General features: G+C 35.6%; 1 protein-coding gene and 1 pseudogene across 3 annotated transcripts; one reads left to right on the top strand and one right to left on the bottom strand.

Moving 5' to 3' along the window:
- Positions 1-25,637, top strand: ninaC (STKc_myosinIII_N_like and MYSc_Myo21 domain-containing protein ninaC). Of its 3 annotated transcripts, none has more exons than XM_076415059.1 (25): positions 1-150; positions 236-422; positions 1,364-1,468; positions 1,519-1,745; positions 1,798-1,965; positions 2,907-2,997; positions 3,059-3,340; positions 6,328-6,448; positions 6,528-6,690; positions 8,714-8,818; positions 8,880-9,151; positions 9,204-9,347; positions 10,631-10,769; positions 10,828-11,120; positions 11,183-11,454; positions 11,982-12,112; positions 12,169-12,318; positions 12,373-12,632; positions 13,569-13,640; positions 14,180-14,355; positions 16,101-16,297; positions 16,354-16,689; positions 24,873-25,013; positions 25,073-25,170; positions 25,229-25,637. In XM_076415059.1, the coding sequence occupies exons 1-25, from the start codon at positions 65-67 to the stop codon at positions 25,411-25,413; spliced, it is 4,401 nt and encodes a 1,466-aa protein (XP_076271174.1). In that variant the 5' UTR covers positions 1-64; the 3' UTR covers positions 25,414-25,637. The 3 variants fall into 3 exon arrangements, with proteins under 3 accessions (XP_076271174.1, XP_076271175.1, XP_076271176.1); XM_076415060.1 differs by having other exon boundaries at positions 16,357-16,689; XM_076415061.1 differs by having other exon boundaries at positions 25,239-25,406.
- On the bottom strand, positions 24,733-24,829 carry LOC143203281 (uncharacterized; annotated as a pseudogene).
- Positions 25,638-25,968: the final 331 nt, after the last annotated feature.

Raw genomic sequence — 25,968 nt, forward strand, 5'->3', positions numbered from 1 at the left:
TTGATTAAATGAGCGCAAAAGAGTTTCACATACAATAAAAATTCTAAAATTTAAATTCAAAAAAATGAAATCCAACATCGGAAATCTTCCAGATCCGGGGGATAAGTTCACCTTGCAGGAATGTTTCCTACATGGTACTTTTGGAAAAATGTAGGTATTAATTATGTCGTAACTATCATTTTTAATATAAAACCAATAAAATTACCTCCACCATTTTGTCATAATTTTCTTTTAGTTTCAAGGCCTTTGACAATTCGTCAGATAAAAGGATTGTAGCGATTAAGATTCAAAAATACAAGAAAAATACGGAAATATTTATCGAGGAGGAGTACGAGATACTAAAACAGTTGGATAATGCCGCTCCTTTTGTGGGATTTTACGGGGCATATAAGAAAAACGATGATTTCTGGTTTATATTGGAGGTAAATTTCGATATAATGGGTGAAGTAAAAGCCCCGTTATCATTTTGATTGCACACCATTTTGGTTATGTCACGTTTAACTCAGGTTCGCCTTAACCATTGTGTAGTGTAAACGTCCACATTTTATTATGGATAAATATACGCCACAAGAACGGGCAGAAATAGTGACAATATTTATTCAAAATAATCGTTCCTTTATTGTCACTCAGCAGAAATTGCGTCAAAAATATCCTAATCGTCCAGTACCTGATAAAACTACAATCTATCCTTTACATGCGAATGTTCGACAGTAGACAGGCTTCGTTCTGGAAGATAACGGACGCCTTCTAACGCTGAAAATGTGACTCTGGTGCGCGATAGTCGCCAGAAACATCATTCGGAGACGTGGTTCCCATTTACACATTTATGCACGCAGTTTAAGGTGAATTTTGAAGGACTAGAGGACATGTGTTTAGCAATATGGAGCCACAGCATACAAAGCTCGTTCAACAATTTAATTATTTAATGACGTTTTTCCACGAAGACTAATTTTGCGAAGTGGCGATCTAGTCTGGCCAGCCAGATCTCCGGATTTAACAGCACCAGACTTTTTCTTACGAGGGTTTTTAAAACCAAAATTTTATGTGAATAAGCTTCAAACGATTCAGGATCTTAAAGACAATATTCGCCAGAAAAGTAAACCTCAGATGTTGCAGGATGTCATCAAAAATGCCTTAAAAGAACCGAAAGTTGAATAGCGAATCACGGTCACCATTTGGCCGATATAATTTTTCAATCATAACGAAAAAAAAAAAAAATAAATAAAGACCATGTAAACTTTTTATGAAAACCAAACATACTTATCTTTTTTTTGAGCAAAGTTATAGGCAATCAAGATAGTAGCGGGACTTTTGCCGCACGTTGTTTTTATTTTTTCTTTCATTGCTGTCTTTACCATTGTAGAATTGGGGTGGGGGAAATGCTTCTAGTTTGGTGTGTAACTTATTGAAATGGAACCGGAGGATATGTGAGGAACATATCGCTCATATTTTGAAAGAAACTGTTAAAGTAAGTCCATAATGTGATTTATTTTCCGTTGTAGTAGCTTTTTGTTACAGGGAATTATATATTTGCACGAGAATAATATTATACATCGAAACATCAGGGCCTCCAACATCGTATTCACTCAAAACGGAGAAATAAAGCTAGGTGACTTCACCGTGGCGCTACGCCTGAAAGACAGCGAGGATTTAGTAAGGGAATGTGTTGGTTCGCCATACTGGATGGCACCGGAAGTGGTAACAGCGAACATGCACGACACCGAAGGTGGTTTTTACGACAACAGGTAAATCGACATTAATTCTATATCGTTCAAAACGCTGGTGTTAAATCTTCAGAGTGGACGTATGGGGCTTGGGAATCACAGCGATCGAAATCGGCGAAGGAAGGACGCCATTCCTCAACATGCATCCGTCTCGAGCGTTGTCGCAGATCATCAAGAATCCACCGCCTACTTTGGAGAAGGTTTCCAATTGGAGCGAGTCATTTCACGACTTCATTAACGAGTAAGTCATTACGGCAGATGCTCCTTAATGTGAACTAATATAAACCAAGTGCGTGTTCGCTTTATCCACATATGTACATCAGCACGCAATGTAGCAATCTAGTAAATTAACAGTAGCAGCTATTTGTGTTCATCCTATTTTTCTACGGTTTCTTTACGGTTTTCGATTTTTTTTTCTGTTTACATTATCGAGCGTACAATTGTTTACGTTATCGAGCGTTATTTGGTTATCGATCATCGATAAGTTGATAGTATGAACGTTGTGCTTACGTTTACGCGATGTTTACATTATCGAAATTATTTTTTACAATTACAATTTACGTTATCAAGCGTCATTTTATAAATGATCATCGATAATTTGATCCGATAGTGTGAATTTTGTTTTTATTTTAACGTAATGTTTGCATTATAGATTGTTTACTTTATCGAGTCTGCTGTACGTCACAATTAGAGTATGTTATATCAAAGAAGCACGTTGAGGTTCCAGAGTCGAAGCTTTTCTCTATATAAGTCTATCTATAAAAACAACTTTTTGTTTGACCACTCTTTTTTTCATTCGCCATGTTACTACTGTTACGTCTAAAAACGAACCCGTTCATTCACTGGCTGTTGATTCATATGCTGTTAATTTCCTTTGATGTTACCGATACTCAATCGGATTGCAAGCGAATGCCAATAAACATTCGTTGGCCGTCGTCAAAGCGTCTAAACAGAACTAAAAATATCCCGACAAGGCCATTCGTTGGCCCAGTCTGTACGCAGCATCAGAGGAAAAGCCAATTTCGGGATCTTTTTCATTAGAAGGATTGGGAAGTGGTGTGAAATTTAGTCTTTATATGTTTATATCTTCCATAAATATAGAAACAACCCAAATCTATATCGTGGCTTTTATATATTATTGTAAAACTAAATTATTTTAGACAAAAACTGTGTGATTTCTAGGTGTTTGGTCAAAAACTTTGAACACAGACCGTATATCATGGAAATCATTGAACACCCATTTCTGCAGGAAGTTCCAGAGAACAACTATCACGTAAGGGTGAATGTTCTCTTCACTCTCTTATTGTAATAACACATATTTATTACTTTTTCAGTTGAGCTTAGAGATAAAAAAATTGATAGAGGACGTGAACAATGAAAAAACAAAACCGACGAAGCCAGATGTAACGGTTTTCGGTAATTATATCAAACGATCTAATTCTGATGATCTGGAGGAGATGCTCGATGAGGATCTGGCCGATCTTGAGTACGTTAGCGAGAAGAAGGTGTTGAGCAACCTGGAGAAACGGTTTAAGAAGAACGAAATCTATAGTTTTATCGGCGATGTATTGGTGGCTATAAATCCGAATAAAAAATTGGATATATACGATGACGAAGTAAGTTTTTACTCTGTTTACGTCATTTAAGATAAATATCCCTGTGTTCCATAGCAATCTATAAGATTAGGTTACAAAATTAAAATATTTTCAACTTTATATTAAATAATAAATAATTATATTACCTCAACAAACGTAAAATTATAATTTATATATTATATATTATATAATTTTAAAATATACTGTTGATGGAGTGACAGCAACAAATAATAAAGAATATTTAGACTTTGTGATGTATTAACAACTCTATAGCAATAATAATTAAATTGTTGTGTTATTCGTAGTATTGTAATATACGTTGGTTTTAAAATATGGAAGAACAAAGGTATGTACGGAATCTAAGGTTCGATTTTTAAACGTTAAAATATCCAAACATTATCAATTTTGTTTATAGTAATATTCCCATTGCCAAATTTGTAACAAAATACTTTCAAGGATGAAATAGAAGTCAATATAACATATGTCAAAATTTCACTCTGATATACCTGCAGATTTCGAAACGATAACAAGAAGCAAAGAAGAAAGTTATTCTTTTTGTTCAGACAAAAACATGGTAAAGGGTATGGGAGAAATAATATACAATTGTACTAGTAGTAATAGTAAAGGTAATCCAGACTTTTATATACATTTTGTTGTACTTAATTAACCACTACGTCAACCAAAAGCTGGATAGTCAGTTCAGTAGTCAATTCATTAATGGGGTTTGTCCATCAAAGATAGTAGGAAAAATTGTAGTAACTGATAAAAATTAGACATTTTTCTTTTATAGGTGCAGTGTTGCAAAGTATCTATTCAAGTAAATTGGGAAGTCAATAGAAACAAATGAACGACCATAAGATAATACAAATTTTCACTAAAACTCACAAAACAAATAAAAACCCTATTCAGATAAATCATAAGTGGTCACTTATGGCTAATTTTTGCACGGTCTAAACAGTAATCAGGATTTCCAGGATATGCAGTGCATGCATAGGGTCTTTTCTGTTTTGTTGTAAATAATAATTTTTTCGTTGCTTTTTCATTACCTTTCCTGCTTTCTTCTGCTCCCGTATTTTCAAAACACGTTCGCTGATAACCGCTCTGGAAGTAGGTTTGGACGGAGCCTTTAGTAACCTTTTTATGACCGACAAACGAAAGTCGTTAATTGGAATACGATTGCCTCAATATTTATTGTAAAGTTGATGGGCATTAATCATCATGAGATGTAAAATATATACGAACATTTGATGCCACTCATATAGCTGTTATAATTTATAATAAACAGGGGTTTAGACTTGATTTTAACATCTTGAGCTTTTTTCTTTTTTCTTCTTTTCAACTTCCTTCTAGTTTATATTTCCGTCACAAATCGTCCTCCAAAATTTCAAACAGTTCAGCATCTGTTAGGGCATGTTTCATATCTATTTATCCACTTTTAGGACGAGAGTGCCCTGACATATCGATATTTTTTCCCACCATATGCAATTCATGTACATATGAATCAAAAAGGAAAAATCGTAACGAAGCACGTACAGTCTTCAGATAATGCCGATACAACTGTACGGGTACATTTCTAATGCCCACCTAAATACAAGGCTTAGAAAGACCACCGAACATATAATGCGCTGGCGCGTAATTGGTGTCCAATGAAAGCTTCAGACCACGCGCTAGCGCGTTATTCGTAGCGAACGAATTCAATTAAATAAAAATGCGCATGAGCTAAACCGAAATTACCTTTTGCTTACTGTATGCTCTCAGTACGAATGACAATGTCCCTTTAGTATTGTCTCCAATTCTGGACCATATATATTTTTATGAACATTTTTTTACAGATAATTTTAAAAATATATTTGTAAAATGACCACTTTTATGAGGGTGGTTCAAATATAATGGAGACAAACACTGTAGATGGCGCGTATGTATGTTTTTCGTCGGGAGCGCATGTTTCACGCGAGTGCTACGGCCATGAGCGTTCGTTTTTTAGTGTGGCGTTCGAAATCAGTTCGGCACTCGCCTGAGTAGTGCTGCCGTGTTTAAATGGTAATCCAAGGATTGCCGCGAAACCGTCGAGAATGAGCCGTATGATCGTCGAACCGGGAACCAGCATCACATGAGACAACATTCGCCGCCTAGAACAATTTTGGAGGTCCGTGGGATGAATGTTCGAGACATTTCGGTAGAACTCGGCATCAGTATTGGTAGTATAGAGTCTGTCATCCACGAACACCTTCAATATCGCAAAATAACGGCGCGAGCAAAAATTTTGTTGCTGCTTGCTGACGCGATGCGAGGCGGAGGAGGATTGTTTTTTAACGCGAATCTTCACTACAGACTAGACATGGGTACACTATTACACGACCCAAAGCAATATATTGTCAAAAGAGTGGAGGAAGAAGGAAGAAGGGGCGGCAGTCAAAGCGAAGACAACCGAGTCCACGGATAAGGTTCTGTGTATGGTGTTCTGGGACCGGCGGGGTGTGCTGTACGTCGATTTCCTGTGCACCCAACGTACCATTAATGCTGTATACTACTCTAACCTTTTAGAAACATATGTGAAACCCGCTAATCGCTCGAAACGAAGGAGCATTCCAGCACGAAGTGTGATTCTTCTCCAGGAAAACGCACGCGTCTCATGTTTTATACAACATTGGAATTAGGGTGGGAGGTACTGGAATATTCTCCCCCTACAGTTCGGATTTATCACCCTGTGTGATTACCACATGTTTGCACCACTGAAAGAAGCCCTGGGAAATCAAAGGAATTCTTCGATACCGGCATCAAAAACATGGGACAAAAGGTGGACAAAATGCGTAACTGGTGAGGGGAAATACCTAGAAAAACTGTAAGTTTTTGTAAATTTTTTCAATAGTAAATAAACGTGTCTGAGTATTTGTCTAGATCATATTTCAACCACCCTCGTACATGAAGGTTTGTTGATTAAATGCAAAACGTCAATTATTTTATCATTGCCTTTATCAATAACGGTTTCTTTCTTACTTCTTTTCCAGCATCACAAGAAATATCTGTGCAAATCACGATCGGACAACGCGCCTCATATCTATGCCGTCGCCGACTCGGCCTACCAAAACGCGCTCCATCACAAAATTCCTCAATATATCGTTTTTACAGGTGCGTGTCTCTGTTTTGGTCGTTTTTCCTCCAGAAGATTTATGCGTCGTTATAGCGAGCAATTTTTTTCTTTCCAAAGGGGAATCCGGTTCGGGCAAGACAACAAATTACCTTCACGCCGTCGATCATTTGTTCTTGGTCGGTTATCAGCATCCAATAAACATCTACCGGATGAAGAACGGCATCAAATTAATTCACGCCCTGACTCACGCCAGCACCCCGGCCAACGATTACTCAACCAGGTCAGTTTAAATTGGATCAATTTTTAATGGTTACGATAATTATTCGCGGCCCTATGTCTCTATTTATTGTTATTTATTTGTTACATTGTTACTAGCAATTTCCTAACCTACAATTTGCCTTTACAGGAGCTTAAATGTAACAATCCTGATATATAAAGCAAAAAAACAGGCTCTTGCTCAGAATGGCAGATTATAAGGTGTATAAATTTTTATTTTGATATTCTAAAAGCGGTCCAAAAAGCTGTAGATAACTTTATTTCTTATAATATTAAGCACAGTGTGACAATTTTTTTATTACCTGCTCAACAGAAATACTTAAACGGATTTTTGTAACACGTAACAATTTAGAGTTGCGATAAATTAAAGTACCGTAAATAAATAAAGACAATATAAAAATTTTAAATCATATTTATTTACTTATATTATTAATTTTATTTGAAAAATAGTAACATATAGTCTATTCAAAGTTACTTTGTACATTCGTCATCTAAATTTGTGACGTCAAGACGTCGCAATGTTGCCGCATCAACTGTGAATTTTAGTTCAGTTTGGCTTTGATATAATACAAGAAAATTCGAATACATATGAAATAATTGAACAAAAATGTTATCAAATATAACTTATTTTAATACTATAGTACATCTAAAAACTACAGTTACTTTTACAGCCGCCATAGTGTATAGGTTAGATAACCAAGTCGCTAACTCTTTCGCGGTAAGATTTCCATCGAATTCATTGTTTTTTTATTGGTGGACCAACTGAAATTCCTTCTTTTAATTTAGTATCACTTAATTTATAGAAAACAGTTTTCAAATACAAGATTCGTTACGTACTATTTTTAACCTAGGCCTTGTTAAAATTTATCAATAAACCATTGTAATTAATTATTTCACATATAATTATAACACATATAGTCTCAGTGTGTTTTAACATATTATTGGTAATTTTTAATCCATAAAACATATATTGTAGTTGCCAAATAGCATACATAAGTTTAGGCGACTTTCTATAACAGGTCAATTGAGAAGTCCCCGACCTGACACATAGATGTCGCTACTGGAATTAAATCCATATATTTTTTAGTTAGCCCTAACCGTGAAATGATGCGTATATATATTTGATAGCTGTCCGATCATTATTTTGTGAATTATAACACTTTGAGTAAAGTTGAGGATTGTTGTTATTGTAAAAAAATGGATAAAAAGAAATTTCGCGTTGATAAAATATTATTTTTTGAAGGAAAAATGTACAGTTGAAGCAAAACTGGCTCGAGTTTCCGGACACTGCCCGAGGAAAATCAACCATCAAGGGTTAGTATGCTAAGTTTAGACGTGGTGAAATGAGCACCGAAGACGGTGAACGCAATAGACGCCCCAAAAAAGGTTATTACCGACGAAAACATTTAAAAAATCCGCAAAATGATTTTGAATGAGTGACAATTGAAATTGGATGAGATAGCAGACACTCTAAAGATATCAACTGAACGTGTACATCATATGATTCACGAATATTTGGGTATGAGAAAGTTCTGTGCAAAGTGGGTGCCGTGCGAGCTCACTTTTGTCCAAAAACAACGACGTGGTAAAACGCAAAAGTCGGTTGGCAAGATTATGGCGTCTGTATTTTGGGATGCGCATGGAATAATTTTCATTGACTACCTTGAAAAAGGAAGGACCATCAACAGCGATTATTACATAGCGTCATTGGACCGTTTGAAGGACGCATTTGAAGAAAAAGAAAGTGCATATTCACCAAGACAATACACGTCAAGTCAGTGAAAACGATGGAAAAAATCCATGAATTGGGCTTTGAATTACTTCCTCATCCACCGTATTCCCCAGATCTTGCCCCCAGCGACTATATATATATATATATATATATATATATATATATATATATATATATATATATATATATATATATATATATATATGTATGTATATATATACTTTTTTTTATGTATTACTTCATAGTTTTGATACATTCATAATTGCAATACAATTTCTCTAATTTTATTTGTAAGGTCTGTTATAAAAACCAGCATATCTTATGGAAAAACTGGTAAAATCACCGGAGCTGGATTCGCAGTAAGTTTTCTAGATAAATGGAGAGTATCATCGGTGGACATGTAAGTACCGACATGTAGACACAGGATAATACTGCTCTAATGTGAACACGTAAATTTTCAGGAATCATTCGAATTTCCATATTCTATACTATATTTATGACGGTTTGGTCAGTATCGATGCCGTGGACCGTTACAAATTACGCTCGAATAGAAACTATAGATATTTACGTATTCCTGACGATACTGATATCTACACCAGCAACAAACCAAGGGACAATATCGAAAAGAACGTCATCAAATACAAGAAGATATTCAGTTATATGGAAGAGTTTGAGTTCTCGGAAGAACAAATTTGTACGTTCTTCTCCATCGTCGCGGCCATATTAAATTTGGGTTAGTTTTAAGGTTGTTTTAATAAATAGTACGCAAACGCAGATATTTCTAGGTGAGATTAGGTTTCAAGAAAGTGAGGATGAGAGCTGCGCTGTTATAGAAAACCCCCATTTTGCTGAAAACGTGGCCGACTTGCTTGAAATTGATGAGAAGAAGTTTCGTTGGGCTTTAACCAACTACTGTCTGGTCAAGAAAGGTACATTTTGATTATAACTGTGATAATTATACAATTTATTCATAGTTTTAATTGACGTTTTCGAAAATAGCCTTGTAGGGTGGCTAGGACCTCAAGTTAGATGTTGTGGTCAGCGTTTATCTAGTATTCAGCTAAAGGCTTTGTTGATATTGTCAGATCCGTATTTTTATAACCCTCCTAGCTTCTCCTATGTTCATTTCTCCATACTCAAAGGGAATTATGCACATTTTTGATAGTTTTAGAGCAAGTGTTTGGATGTGTTGTTAGGCAGTAATTAACAGGAATATGTTTTGTTTGGTTTAAGAAGATTTTGATAGTGTTATCATTGTCAATCTAGTCTGCTGTTCACCGAAGAAAGAGAAGAATTGGTGTTTCTCTTTTTCTAGTACCTGATAATTGTATTGCATTGTTCATGTGGTAGATCCTGTAGTTTACATCTCTTAAGCGATATCCACTGAGAAGAAGGACATATTTCGGATAAATAAATGCTTTTTCTAAGTTGTTGAGATTCTAAGCTTGGAGGTATTTGTTCAGATGTATAGATTTCCTACAAATTGATGAATATTGCATAAGATATGGTGGGAGAAAAGTTTACCTACCGCGTAGTTTACCATTTTGATTGTGCGCCATGCTAGTTATGTATAATTTAGTTAAGTTTTGCTTTAACGATTATGTCGTGTAAACGTCAGAGTCTCCAGAGATAGACAGAGGCATCAATTCGGAGACGTGGTTCCCGGTTACACATTTCTGCATGCAGTTTAAGGCGAATTTTGAAAACCGATTTGAAAATGTTTCCGTACAAAATTCACTTAGTCCAAAAATTGCTAACAGGTCCTGATTAACGAGTTGAGTACAGTAATGCAATCCTAGGACTGTCTGGAGAAATTGAAGATTTTTCGTCTAAATTGATAATGAGCGATGAAGCCCCTTTTCTTATCAGTGGCCACGTCAATAAACAGAACAGGCGGTTTTGAGGAACACAGAATCCTCAATTAATTCATAAAAAAACCATAACAAAATCATAACAAAAAAAGTAAAGACCAAATTAACTTTTTATGAAAACCAATCTTACTTATCTTTCCTTTGAGCAAATTTATAGGCAATCAAAACGGTAGCGAGACTTTTGCCCTACGTTATAATAAAGGTTTGAATCCGAAGACTAAACGTTTGATATCCGTCGATATTTCTGTGAATTAATCACTCAGGGATATATTTAAATAACATCTCGACAAGAGAGAAAGCGTACAATCGTGGAACTATTTAGATTACACGTACTTTTTCAGGAAGTGTAATAAGGAAAAGAAATACAACTGACGAAGCCAGAGATACTAGAGATGTTTTAGCAAACAACTTGTACAGCAGATTTGTTGATTATGTGGTCGGTATCATAAATGAGAAATTGGAAATTGGAAAAACAATTTTGTAAGATTTCTTATTCACAAAAAAATAGAAAGCGGAATATATGTCTTCTGTATTTCAGTGGTGATAAATACATAATAAAACTACTAGACTACTCCGGCTTCGAATGCTTCAAGCAAAACTATTTACCCCAGTTCTTCGTCAATTGCCTCAACGAGCAGCTCCAGTTTCATTATTTGCAAAGAATATTCTCTTGGGAACTGCAAGATTTGAAATACGAGGACGTGGAATATATTCCGGTTCGATATTTTGACAACAAAGATACTTTGAACCAGTTGCTGAGTAAACCGGATGGAGTCCTTAGTATCATCGACGATGCGTCAAGAAGACATTTGGGCGGCCAATATATTATGGGTAACTATCTGTCTTCTCGAGTGTATCAGGTCAGTGTATCGATTCTTGTTTTCCTATTTTAGAAAATCTGGAAGGCGAAGACAACACGCGGGTTCACATTTCGAAACCCATGGAATTTGCTGTTGCTCACTACACTGGAACAGTTAGTTATTCCGCCAAAGAGATGGCGTATAAGAACCGAGACTTTTTGCCACCGGAAATAATTGAGACAATGCGCGAATCAGAGAACTCCATCATAAAAACCTTGTTTTCCAAGAAACTGGACAAAACTGGCAATCTTATCCTAAACAATGAACGGTACAAGCGGGCAAAAAGAAATGTTAACACTAGAAAGGTATTTCTTTGTTAATGCTAATTTATTTGTACCATTTTACAGCACTGCAAACTTTTTATTTGGATATTGGACAATATTTTTATTAAATTTGTTAACAGGAACATATATTTGAACGAAAATTTATTTTCTACCTGGTTTTTTGTTTGTCTACTTCATATTATTCATTTTATAATTTGTTTTCCATTGTTTGAAAGGTTGTTCAAGAAAGTAGTTGTTGAAGAAAGGTTCAGGGATAGCAAAACTGCTATCTTCTCTGATCTGCCCTTCTAGCACACTTCCTATCTCCATCAAATGCTTATTTTACAAGATGTTCCTTTACATGATACTCCTTTACGAATATAATGTCTATTTCAAGTTTGTTACTAGCCCAACCAGGTGAAACGGTTTCATGTTTTCCATAACAAGCTCCTCGGGAGAATCTTAAACGCTCCATGGTTTGTTAGAAATAATGTTATACATTTAGCATGATCCTTTTTCTGTTAGTCTTACACATTTAGGCTAATATAAATTAAATACTCTTATTTAAGATAACAAGAGCTAACCAATTCTCACAATCGAGGAATATGCGTACTTCTGGTTCAGTGTTTAGATATCTATGCTTGGATCTACTGAAGGAACTATCAGTTGGTGCTAGCTCTGGTGGTACCCATTTCGTTCGGTAGGTATCGGAACCTATAGAAATAAAAATAGTAAGTTGCTTTCATTAAACCATAGGTGTATTCGTTCTAATTTATCCAATAAACCTGACAACTTCCACACCGAACTCATAAGACAACAATTAAAAGCGATGACCATAGTGGAAACAGCCATGATAAGACAAACTGGTTATTCTCAAAGAATAACCTTCTCCGAATTTTTACGACGGTATTCAGCAAAAATATAATCCAAGTCCACTAATATTGACAACCTTTTCTTCAGATATCAGTTCCTGGCGTTTGATTTTGACGAGAACGTCGATGTCACCAAGGAGAATTGTCGCCTGTTGCTGATCAGGTTGAAAATGGAAGATTGGGCAATCGGAAGGACTAAAGTATTCCTTAAATATTACAACGAAGAATATCTAGCCAGACTGTACGAGGTGCAAGTGAAGAAGATCATCAAAATCCAGAGTATTTTCCGTGGTTTCTTGGCTAAATGCAGACTGGCCAAGAAGATGAAGGAGCAAGAGAAGTCGTGCAGTAAGTCCTCAAAGAAGATTTATATTACTGATGCTTTCCCATAATATTTACATAATTATCCTTACTAATACTTCAGCAATTTTAAATTGAGTATATTATGATGACTTAAAAAAGTCTCATTAATATTGATCTGGTTTTAAAAATACAATAATGTTCAACTTTATCATAATCCAAAACCAATAAGAATGAGTAATGTTGAAATAATGTTAAAATAAACTTAGTAAAAAAAACTATGAGACGTATCATTTAACCACATTTATATATTAATCATATTGATAATGAGGAAAAAGTAAGTATTTACAAGTATTTCAGGGTAATAATTCATAATTTTATAATTCTAGTGAACTAAAATGGTTAGTACTTTATTCGATAAGTTGTTTGATAATTTTGCGGGTAGTTTACTATATAATTTCGTCCTATGTTCACCGAACACACTCATTCTAACGGTCCTCCAATGTATGGAGATGCCATTGCCCCTTTACAGCAGCTAGAACTGAAAAATAGAAAAAATAAAAATCAGAGGATCTTAAACCTGGCCAATAAGTGGGACGTAGAAGTGAATACTATTTTATATCACTGTTTTCATTCTTAGGGTTTTTCTATAAAATAAATCCCTTTTCAGGAATCCCTGCTTTCACTTGATCCAAAAGGTTTCAGCGATACTTTGTTTTACCTTAACTTTTTCAGTTGTTTATCAACACGCCTATTTTATTCTTCTTACTTTGATTTTAGTTGGGTATATATATTAAATATAGTATATTAAAATTATTTCAGTTGTTTAGGTTCTAGTTTTATCCTCCGCGAATTTATTGAACAACCTAATTTTAGCTTTATACAGTAAAACGTACAAATGAATAGTTATATCTGCTTTAGAAACAGTTTTCAGAATATGACTGACCCAAATGGTCACAAATATATACTTTCTGTGTTTTGTAGTTGAGGAAATACAAAAACAAAGGCGCAGCAGCATGATGACTGAAGAGGAAGCAGCTGAAATTATTCAAAAAGGTAAAGTATTGAATAAAAATGTTATTTCAACGTTACTAATGAAGACACATATTATTTTTCTCGATTTTTTTTTACTAAATATGTTGTTATAATAGATGATGCTGTACCAATTTATAGTTATAATAGCATTTTAGTAGCAATAACGTTAATCCCTTTTTTATTGTACTTAGTGGTAACTGTTCTTTTAATTTAATTTCAACTTAGAGATCTGTATTTCCAAGAATTCCGCCTACAGAATTTTCTTCATTGTTGGTTGTGGCATTTTTTTTGTAGACGTCCATTCAACTTTATATTATACAGCTCAAAAAATATCCTGATAATAAGTGAAGAAAAGTAAGAAAATGGACATCAAAATGAAATAAGATCAATAAATGATTGTTGGAATAAAGGCATATTAATTGTATTTGACATTCGAATTTATTTCAACAGTTATTTTTAAACAACTTGAAATTGATATAATATAACATAATTACAACAACAATAATTGTTAATTGTGCATTTTAAATATTTAATAAGAAATATTTAATATTTTATTTTAGCGTACCGAAAAGTTGTTGCAAGACCCAAAATATCACCCACTTATCAGCCATTAAACGACAAAGAATTTTATCTGGCTCACACTTACGCAAAGAAATGGAGAAATTCCAGTATCTTCCATGTTCTAATGCAATACAGAGGTGTCAAACTACGAGATTTCTATAATTTTTGTCAACAGGTGAGTTAATCAGCCTCCACTAATCTTGGCAAACAACATTCCCGCTTCTCTTAAATGTGCAATCCGCATCAGAAATAGTCTACGGAGATTAGCTCTATTCGCTCTTGACGCTTCACACAACAGGGAGGCGAACAGAGCATGCAGGGGGTAAGGGAGGCCGTCTCGACCTGGCGTGTCTCCAAATGCCTCGTGGGGAAGACGCACAATGTCATCCTCTCCCTAGAGTCAGCGGTTACAAGAAATTTCGCAGTCACTAACCAAGAAAATGTCGAGTCCCTCGCAGAGACCTACAAGGCCCAGATAAAATGCCTCCCTCCCGCAGAAAACATTAAACCTAAAGACGACGACACTATCATCAATAAATCCGACTCCATCAAAAGACGAGTCACCCCAGTCTTTGTTCTCAAAAAGTTCCTGTCTCCAAAGTCTCCACAGATTATGATCGGTAAACATCAATCTAAAAAATCTCCAGGTTTCGACGGAATAAGGAAAACAACATCATTCACTCATCCGTCCATCAAGCTACCTGTCTGACCGCACACATTCATCACGTTCTTGACCAACGTAAAAAACTTGGAGCAGTCCTTCTGGACCTAACCAAAGCCTTCTACAAGGTCCGGCATGACGGTTTGATCGCAAAGTACGTGCGGTTAGGCCTCCCAGAAGACCTAACTGCTCCATCAAGTCCTATCTTTACAGGTAAAGATCAGGAAAGCCTTATTTAACAAAGAGCATATTGACATCGCGTTTTACGCTGACGACACTGCTTTCTTTACGGCCTCCAGGTTCGAGGTTACAATTCAAGAACGTTTACAGAAGCAGTTCGATCATGCCGTCAAGTGGTTCAAATTCTGGAGGTTGCACATCAACCCCTTGAAAACCCAGGCCATCATTTTCCATAAAAAGCGTTACGCCTTGCACGTCTTGCAACTTAAGATCGACACCGCAATAATTCTATGGCTGGATAAAGTCACGTACCTGGGTCTACACTTCGACCAACGGTTCGGTTGGCATTCCCAAATCCAGAAAGCAATCTAGAAAGGTTCGGGGATCTATCTGCTATTTTCTCTGCACTGCTCTTTTAGTCGATGTCCCATTTCCATCAGATGCTTATTTTACAAGATGTTAATTCGGTCCGTGTCCTTCTACAGATCTAATGTCTACTTTAACTTTGTTACGCCCAACCAGGTAAAATGGCTAATAAGCTCCACAGGAGAATGTTAAACGTTCCATGCTTTGTCATAAATAATTAATTTTATAGGGAAATTGGCATTCGAGAAATCAAGCACTTCATATCTCAATCATTCCACAGCCAACAATCCATCTGAAATTCTTCTGAAAACGCGCATGCTCGCGAGCTGGTCGACATAATGGGAGCTTAGCACCGCGTTAGCGCTAACCTCTAGCTTTTCTAGGCTGAAACGACCTTATCCGTCGCTGCAGTCATAGCTTTTACCCCAATACGACAGTTTTAGTTTCACTATCTGTTATTCCACCGGGTCCTCTTGCGTAATAACGGCTGCCCGATCAGCGGGTGCTATATCTCCAAATTTAATGCATTTGCAGTAGCGACCCACGGGGGTTAACTGTGAGGCGGTTTCAGTCTAGTGTATTGGTAAGCCCAGAGGTAGTCCCACTCCAGGCAAGTCTCTGCGATCAGGTATGCTTCATGCAATCCACCGCCTGGTCTTAGGCCAGAACAGAAAAACTAATCTTGGATAGATGATACATCAAGATATTTGTAGGTTCACCTGTATAATCAGAATGTTTTTGATAAATGCCGCAAGATCGACCCCGTCGATCTGGATTACGTTGACGGCAAGGCTCAGGTTGCCGGTTGGTTGGGGGTAATTAGACCTGCCATCGTGAAGACAAACTTTCGACTGGACGAGATTCCTTTTTTTGATACGTCAAAGTTGTGCGATCCATTGACTAATATTCGGTGAGTTATTTTCTAATGATAAACACTACTGTACTAATATAAACGTACAATTTAAGTAGAAATCTTGAAAGTTACGAGAACTGGGATAGTCCCTATCAATGGCGACTGCATCAAGTGAATAACAAGGATCAGATGGATGTGTTGGAGAAGGATTCTCATCTAACTTCTATACCGTATGTGAGAGATGAAGGTGCTTCGTTGATCGAACTGCCGTCTACATCCAATGATGCCTCACCGGTTCAGGTTTTTGATAATGTTGGTATTCTTGAAACAGAAGGGGTCGCTGTGGTGGAGCAGAAAGAACATGATGTTGATAAGTTCGTAAATTTCGAAGAGAAACAAGACATTGTCCTGAGTCCAAAGTTTCCACCAAAAAGCACTAACTTTATAAGGTAAGGGATTATGATATTGAATATTGGATTGTTATTTTTTAATCAATATATTGCTCTTGGTGTCTTAGAACTTCAAATATTCTTCACTAAATCTCGCCACAGTTGGCGATCGGTGGTTGATCGCCTATCTATGATATTGAACCATATTTTCTCGCTGCTATTTCTATCCAAAAGTTCGATTTCTCCATAGTAGTCTGTGAGTGTGACCTCATTTCTAACATGATCTTGCAGTTTTAAGTATCGAATCCGAAATACCTCTAGCTTAAAGATGTCAGAGTATAACGATGTTCAAGCATCAGAGCTATTCAGTCTCCTCTCTGCCATATACCCCATCTTATGGTGGGCACAGACCTGAGCATTCAAGCGAAATTACACAGAAAATTGAAAATGCGCACGAGCAGAAATAAATTCCGTGAATATTTGTTAAAATTGGTTAAAAGTCGTAGTGCGCATGCACCATAGAGTAATATATAGTGTTAACTTAATACAAATAATTTGCGTGGTCTCATCAGGAAGGCGCTGCGAACATCATTTCGCTGAATTTCATTGGTTAGTTTAAATTACCATTACAGGCACCTGTAATGAAAATATTTTGTTAGGAGAGCATTTCATTGGTCGACAATTTCACGCGTTACGAGACTAATTTCTGACGTTACATTCTACTGACCAATTAAATTTCAAATAAAACTAAAATGTAATTTTTCAAAACCATTTATTAATATAAAATTCCATATAAATACAAATATTATACAATATCAAAAAGTTAAAATATTTTACTTACTCATTCAACACAAAATGTATTGAGACAAGATATAATTATTACTACAATGTTATTGTAGTTCAGTTCCAACCTTCGTAGGGTGAAGACGTATTTTCAATACGGTCCAAGCTATAAAAGATACCTTTCTTTAAAAAAAACCCAGTATTTTATTACGGTTATTTAATTGAGTGTTAAAAACGCATAACAGATGCGGCTATCCGTCTCTCAGTGGACCTAAAGTGTAGTGAATACGTGTTTACGTGACCAGACAAAAGGACTGCATCTCATTTTTATTAGTGTTTAAAATAATTTCATCTTATTTTACAACAGTCCTTTTGAAATTCATTTATAGTATTTATAGTAAAAAAACTAGTGCTAAAATAACGTAAGTGAAAAATGAAGTGCGTGAAATAAACAATGTATTTATTTTATTTTTTTTATCCTCTGGAAGTAAATTAAATAAAATATTAAAAATTAAAAAATGGCAAACAATAGCGATTCAACCAAATCACCTGCACACTTTGATATAAGATTAGAACAAACAGCAATAACGCAAACTCCACCATCAGAATGGACTACAGTCGTTAACAAAAAACGATTGAGAAGTCCAGAAGAAGAAATCGCGAGGAAACAAACAAGAATCAGTGACTATTGGTTGCAGAAACCGATAGAGACAAAAAACAGTTTTAGCAACCTGTCGGAAGAAATTGAAGAGAACATACAACCAAGCCCTGAAAAAGTTGTTCCCAAACCACCACCAATAACAGTCTATAAGGTAGGAATAATAAAAAACATCCATGATTTATTAAAAACCATTACTACGAACTATACAATTAAAACAGTGAGCTATGAAACAATTAAAATCCAATTGTTCGAAGCGGATCACTTTAAAGTTCTTATAAAAGAATTAGATGAAAGAAACACCCAATACCATACATTCAGGCCAAAATCCGAGAGAACATTTAAATTCGTACTAAAAGGATTACATCACGGGACGGACTTTAACACCATCAAGGTAGCACTAGCTGAAAAAGGCCACGAGGTCGTAAATATTCACAATATACGACATCACACGACAAAAAAACCTCTGCCTATGTTTTATATAGACATAAAACCTAATGGAAACAATAAGGCGGTGTATGAAATCACCAAATTGGAAAATAATATTATTAAATGCGAACCACCACATATAAAAAGAATTATACCACAATGCACAAGGTGTCAAGCGCACGGGCACACAAAGACTTACTGTCGCAAATCATATAGATGCGTAAAATGTGCAGGAGAACATAAGACAGGAGATTGTACTCGTAAAGTTCGCGATGAAAAAGTGAAATGTGTCAACTGTAACGGAAATCATCCAGCGAACTACAAGGGTTGCGCAGTTCACAAGCAACTACAGCAGAAACTCTATCCTGCCTTAAGGGAAAAAAGGCATCAACAAAAACAATCCACTACTACCAATTTACCACTACCCACCAGAACAAGTCAACCAGACATAACTTATGCCCAAATAGTTGAAAATGGTTCAGCACAAAAACGAGAGACAATATCTCAACCTACTGAAACTAGCAACATCTCAAGATTAGAAAATATGATGGCCAAACTAATGGATCAAATGAGTACGATGCTTGGTCTACTCACAACCGTCGTAAGCAAACTTGCCTAATGCCTGAAACCAATAGCTACAAAATCGCCGTCTGGAATGCCAATGGGCTCCAACAACATGCCAGGGAACTAAAAATGTTCGTAATTGAACAAAATATTGACGTTATGATGGTTTCCGAAACACACTTTACGGACAAAAATTATATGAAAGTTCCTAAATATAAGCTTTATCATACAAATCACCCTGATGATAAAGCACATGGAGGTACAGCCATAATAATTCGAGATGATATAAAGCATTTCGAAAAAGAAAAATTCCGCAAAGACTACCTGCAAGCCACCAGTATAACCATAGAGGAAGCCCATGGACCATTAACAATTTCTGCGATTTATTGCCCACCCAAACATAACAACAAGGCAGAACAATTTCAAGAATTCTTCCGTACACTAGGTAATAGATTTATAGCAGGAGGAGATTATAATGCAAAACATTTAATGTGGGGTTCAAGAATAATAACCTCAAAAGGTAGAGAACTGCTCAAAGCCATAAGGATAGATAACTTACAACATATCTCTACTGGTGAACCAACATATTGGCCTTCAGACAGAAATAAAAAACCAGATACAATAGATTTCTGTATTACAAAAAATATTGATCCAAAAAAGTGTCAAGCAGAATCATGTTTCGACCTGTCTTCTGATCATTCACCAATAATAGTAACAATTTCTTCAAAAATTACCATCAAAGATAAACCCCCTTCTCTGTGCAATAATAGAACTAACTGGCCCTCATTTAGAGAAAACTTAGACCAAAATATCTCTCTAAACTTACCGTTACAAACTGAAATGGATATAGAAATAGCAGCAATAAATCTTACAAAAAATATACAGGAGGCAGCATATTCCGCGACTCCCAACATTGAAACATTTCCAAGAAAAAATACACATATATCATGTACAATACAGAAAAAGATAGCAGAAAAAAGAAAGTTACGACGAAATTGGCAACAGCAAAGGACTGAAGAGAATAAAAGAAAATTTAATAGGGCCATAAAAGAGCTGAGAGATCTAATCCAAATCGAACAGAACCAAGGCATTCAAGAATACCTAGAAAACTTGACATCAACTGAGGCTACAGACTATTCGTTGTGGAAAGCAACAAAAAAGCTTAGGAGATCCCAGCAGCATAACCCACCTATTAAAACAAGCGAAAATAATTGGGCGAGAAGCAATAAAGAGAAGGCCGACATTTTCTCAAAACACTTAAAAAATGTTTTTAAACCTTCCCAGTCTCAGCTACATAAAGATGACGAAAATAAAATTACTAGCTTTCTAGATTCGCCATTTCAAATGGATTTACCGCACGAGAAATTAACGGTCAAAAAAGTTAAACATACAATAATGAGAGAGATTAATATTAAAAAAGCTCCTGGTTATGACTTAATTACTGGCAAAATTTTAAAAGAACTATCAGAAAAGGCTATAAAACTATTAACATATATATTTAATGCTATGCTACGAATTAATTACTTCCCTAGTATCTGGAAAGTAGCTAAAATATTAATGATACTTAAACCAGGAAAAATACCAGAAGATGTGACCTCCTACCGACCTGTAAGTTTATTACCAATAATCTCGAAAGTTTTCGAGAAGTTATACATAAAAAAACTAAACTATATAATAGAAAAAAGAAAAATTATTCCAGAACATCAGTTTGGCTTTCGCAATAAGCATGGGACTATAGAACAAGTGCATAGACTTGTAAACCAAATAAACGCTGACCTAAATGCCAAAAGATATTGTTCGGCTGCTTTCCTAGACATATCTCAGGCTTTTGACAAAGTATGGCATACGGGCTTGCAGGTTAAACTAAAGAAACTTCTCCCTCATCCGGACTATCAGCTACTAAAATCGTATCTCACTGACAGACATTTTATTGTAAATCAAGGCGATGAACATACCGAATTAAATCCCATATATTCAGGAGTTCCGCAAGGTAGTGTACTGGGTCCAGTACTGTATCTTCTGTATACGGCTGATCTGCCCACCACAAAAATAACTACTGTGGCAACATATGCAGACGATACAGCAATCTTAGCATCCCATGAAGATCCAGTCACAGCATCAATAAACCTACAAATCCACCTGGAGCAAATACAATTATGGTTGAAGACATGGCGCATTAAAGCCAATGAATCAAAATCCACGCATATAACGTTTACCCTGCGTAGAAGAACATGTCCACCAGTAAATATCAATCATCGCCAACTCCCCCAAGCAGACCATGTTAAATATCTTGGTATGAATTTAGATCGACGCCTAACCTGGAAGAAGCACATACTCTCTAAACGGAAACAATTAGGACTAAAATTATATCAAATGTATTGGCTCATTGGGCGCAAATCCAAGTTATCATTAGATAACAAGGTATTGCTGTATGAGTCTATACTCAAGCCCATTTGGACATATGGAATTCAACTATGGGGTACCGCTAGCAAATCCAATATATCCATCATTCAACGGTTCCAAAATAAGGTGTTGCGTGCCATTGTTGATGCTCCGTACTATATTTCAAATAAAGTGATACAACGCGATATTCCTCTAGAACCTATAACGAGTGTAATCCAACGTGTTTGTGTGAAGTTCTTCGAAAGAGTGTCAGTGCATCCCAATGTACTCGCTAATCAGCTAAATATGCGACGTGATAGTGAAGTGCGTAGACTAAAACGTTTAACACCATCTGATCTGATTACTGGACATATGTAGAGTTTAGAATAAGCATTAGAATAAGACTAATTAATTAAGATAATATTTTATACAGAAGATTGCTTAATGAAGTGATTTTCTACATGCCATGTATATATAATATAAACAGAAGAAATACTTATTGCCAATAGGGCAGATTGTGGACTCACGAAGAGTAATAATAAAAAAAAAAAAAAAAAATGTTATTGTGAAAACAATAACAATATTACGGATAATTAAAACAGTTTAATCAATATTTATCAGAATCCAGAAAACATATCAAAAAGCAATACTTAGCAACAAAAAATTAAAATGTATGATATATATCAAATTGATTTCTGGTCTTTTATTGTGGTAAAATGGACGAGTTTAAAAAACACCTTAAACATCTATTATTAATAATATAATAAAACAGCCATGGTAATCTCTTGTTAATATAAATAAGCCCATCTTGTTGGTCTACAAATTGTATTATATTATTTTGAATGAATGTATATTATTAACATCCTTGTTCAAAAGGTTATCTCGGTTAAAAAACTTAAGTCAAAATATTAATTATACGTATCTTGTCCAATATACAGTTGTGACAAATAAATGAACCAATGGTAGTAAATAAATAATGAGCTTTGTAATTGATGGTATTTTGAGAACAACTTTTTAAAGGATAAAGGATAACAAAATTTTTTCATGTAGTATAATCGCATTTACCTTCAATGTCATTTTGCCATCGCCCCATTTGGACACATTTTGTGTTTAAACTGTGGGTAATATTTTCATGATATTTTCTGTCGTATTTCTGCAAATAATAATATATATGAATACAAATGTATTTCTTCCTGAATAAGCGTCTAGCATCCAACAATCCAGCAGGATCAGTTTCCTAAGCATTACGTTTCAAACGTACAATTTCCTGTGATATTAATTTAATTAACGTGACTGCAACTTTCACTGTGGATTATTTGAAGGTGTATACAATGATTCAGTTGTTTTTTTTTCGTGGCTTTCTTCATCACATCGATATTTACACAATTACAATTATTTGATTTTAAATGTAGAAAATCTTGAGATGCACTGACATTTTTTTATTTCAAGATATTTTACCATTACACATTATTGTTTGAAATCAAACACGTTTTATTTATTTATTTATTTGTTAATATAACACAGCCTCTTGGGCTATTTAGGGTGAATTACAAAGTGTTAAGACATTAAGTGCTATAGGAACATTAACAGCATATATAAATTACATTATAAATTTTTTTAAATAATCATTTCTTAATGGTTGTTACAAATGTTGAATTAGGTCTGCGGTCTTTAGGTAGCTAAACAGCAGGTTCAGCTGCTCAGGTTGGGCCAATTGCTCCAATGTACTCGGTATTTTTAGTTGTCTCTTCAGATCACCTTCAGACAATCCAGAAGGATGTGTTTGACACTAAGCTGAGTCTGGTATAGATCACACAAATATTCACGAGTTAGCTTACAGTGCCCTATTCGTTGTCGTGCGAGGATACTTGACTTATACCTACTGATGTTATTATAATTGATGTACTGATAAAAGATTTTCTTAATATCCCATAATTTGTTGTTTTTTGTAAGAAGGTCCCAATCTAGTTGATTTAACTGCCTATAGAGGTTCTTTATATAAGTGTTGGCATCTGTTTTGCTAAATAGCTTATTTAATTTGATTGACTCCTCTTCCTTGCTTGCCAGGTGGTCGGCTCTTTCATTACCTGGTATTCCCTTATGGGAGAGGACCCAAAGGTACGTGATTCTTGCTCCCCTATATTGTAGCTTTGTCTGTAGCTCTCTAATGTATGTCACCAGAGGGTGGACTATCTTTACCGATCTTAGGCTCTCTAGGGAACTCATAGAATCCGATATTATTAGTATCAATTCGTTAATAGATGATTCCTCCAAGACAGATAGGGCCATATAAATAGCCAGCAGTTCCGCGGAGGAGATGCTGGTTATTGATGGAAGCCAAAAGTGTCCCTCAAGTAGGTTAGACGTGTAAGCGACACCCACAAAGTTTTCTCGTTTTAAACCATCTGTGTAGACGATAAGATGATTCGAATAATTCTTTTCAATTATCTTTAGCCTTTTTATTGTAGAAGGACCAGTTTTTATCTTATGCAGAGCCTTCATAGAGAAGTCTGTGTGTATTTTTGAGAACTGCCATGGTGGTATAGTAGTAATTCTACTGTTCGTATCTGGGATCGTAATCATTCGATTGCATATTCCCTGGAAATCTCTGCCTCGCACTGTAAGCTTTCAACTGGAGCATAGTCCCCAGTATAATTGTCATAGCAGCGTTTTGGACGGGATCCAGTTTCTTCACGTTTGAAGTGGGTGCGGTAATGTAGAATTGGCTTCCATAGTCTAATTTGCTTCTGATCAGCGTCTGATATATATTGCTTAATGATGTTCTATGTGTTCTCCAATTAATACTGGAGAGGGTCTTCAGTATGCGTATGTTTGTCAAACACTTATCCTTGATATGGTTGATCAAACGTCAATAGAAGGAATTTGTGTTCTGGTTTATTTATCAGGTTCTTAGCCCCATCATTAATGTTGCTATTCGCGAGCAGCTCCTCCGACTATAGAGATGAACATTCACGGACCTGATAACTTCAATCCATTCCGTCCGGCCCACATAGGTATTTCATCGAGGCAGTTTTGTAACAGGAATTGGCTATGCTTATGATCTGTATGTTTGTGGTAAATAACCACGTCATCGGCAAAAATTCGGGAGTTGATGTAATTGAGGATGACTTCGTTAATGAGTTTATGGCAATAATGAATAGTAATGAGCTGATACATGAGCCCTGAGGTACACCGTTATTTTGATGATAAGTTGACGATATTATTCCATTAACCCTGATCCGAAAGCTTCTGTTAGCCAAGAAGGAGGTAATGAAACCAATCATTCTAAAAAAATGAAGAATAGCATATCGCCCTTGTGCAGGGGCCATGCTATTCTTCTTTGTATCGATCCAATTCTAGTGTATGTACCACCAAAGCAAGTACTAAACACGTTTTAATTACATATTATTTGAATACATATTTTTAGATCGGATCAAAGCGCCCCAGTAACAGAATTTACTAACAACACTACTTCGGCTAATAAGGAATTCGATTTCATTAAGTCGAACACTGCTCCAAGGCCCAAGAACGCGGATCCGATAGCCGAACTGAGAAGCTTCGCTCAGAGGTATGGTAGTTATTTGAGTTAAAAAATCAAGATATCTAATTGTGAATATTCTTCCACAGAAACGACAACAAAACAGACGACCCCCCCTTTAATTTCCAAGGAATGTTAAGGAAGACGAACTTTCAGAGACAATCGTTGAAACGATCAGCTTCAACAGGTACCATTTCAGATTTTTAACGTGTCGTACACCATGCTGATTGACATTTCTCATTCAGAAGTCCGTAGAGATTCGATCACCACCGCTCTGAATGCGGTTAGGAGATTTTCATTGAAGAGGGATAGGGACGATGAACGCGATGATGCCGGTTCTACAGAAAAATCAGTACCATTGAATATTAAACCTGTTTTTATGGAATTAACACCTGGATTGATATTGGAAGGAGTTGAAGTTGATTTATAACTTATTCACTTATTTTACTCTACGTTATTATGTGTTACTTGTTAAAACCGTTATCATATGACTTGTTATTCATTACAAATATTTTATGATTATGATCAAAAGTAAAATATTATGAAATCGAATGTTATGATCAATAATAGTTTGTGTTAATGTATTTATTTATATTTTGATGTTCACTATTATTTACACCATATAATGACAACATTAAAATATATGAAAATAAATGTGTTATATTCATTGTAGCCTACGAAATTCAAAAAGTATCCTCTATATTCTTAGATGTACCACAAGCCTTCGATAAGGTTTGGCATGAAGGCCTTCTTCATAAACTACAGAAAATGTTACTAAAACAACACACCGAACTACTAAAATCGTACATTGCAACCAGAATGCTTCGAGTCAAACAAGAAGAAGCTTACTCTACAATAAAAGAAGCTAAAGCAGGAGTACCATAAGGAAGTGTATTGGGACCAATGCTTTATCTATTCTACACTTGTGAAATACCACAAATGGGGAATATTACGATAGCTACATTTGCTGATGATACTGCGATAA

Source organism: Rhynchophorus ferrugineus, unplaced genomic scaffold (genome assembly GCF_030347505.1).
Source record: "Rhynchophorus ferrugineus isolate W39M unplaced genomic scaffold, kcgeb_rfMv2 rfM9, whole genome shotgun sequence".
Taxonomy (NCBI): Eukaryota; Metazoa; Arthropoda; class Insecta; order Coleoptera; family Curculionidae; genus Rhynchophorus; species Rhynchophorus ferrugineus.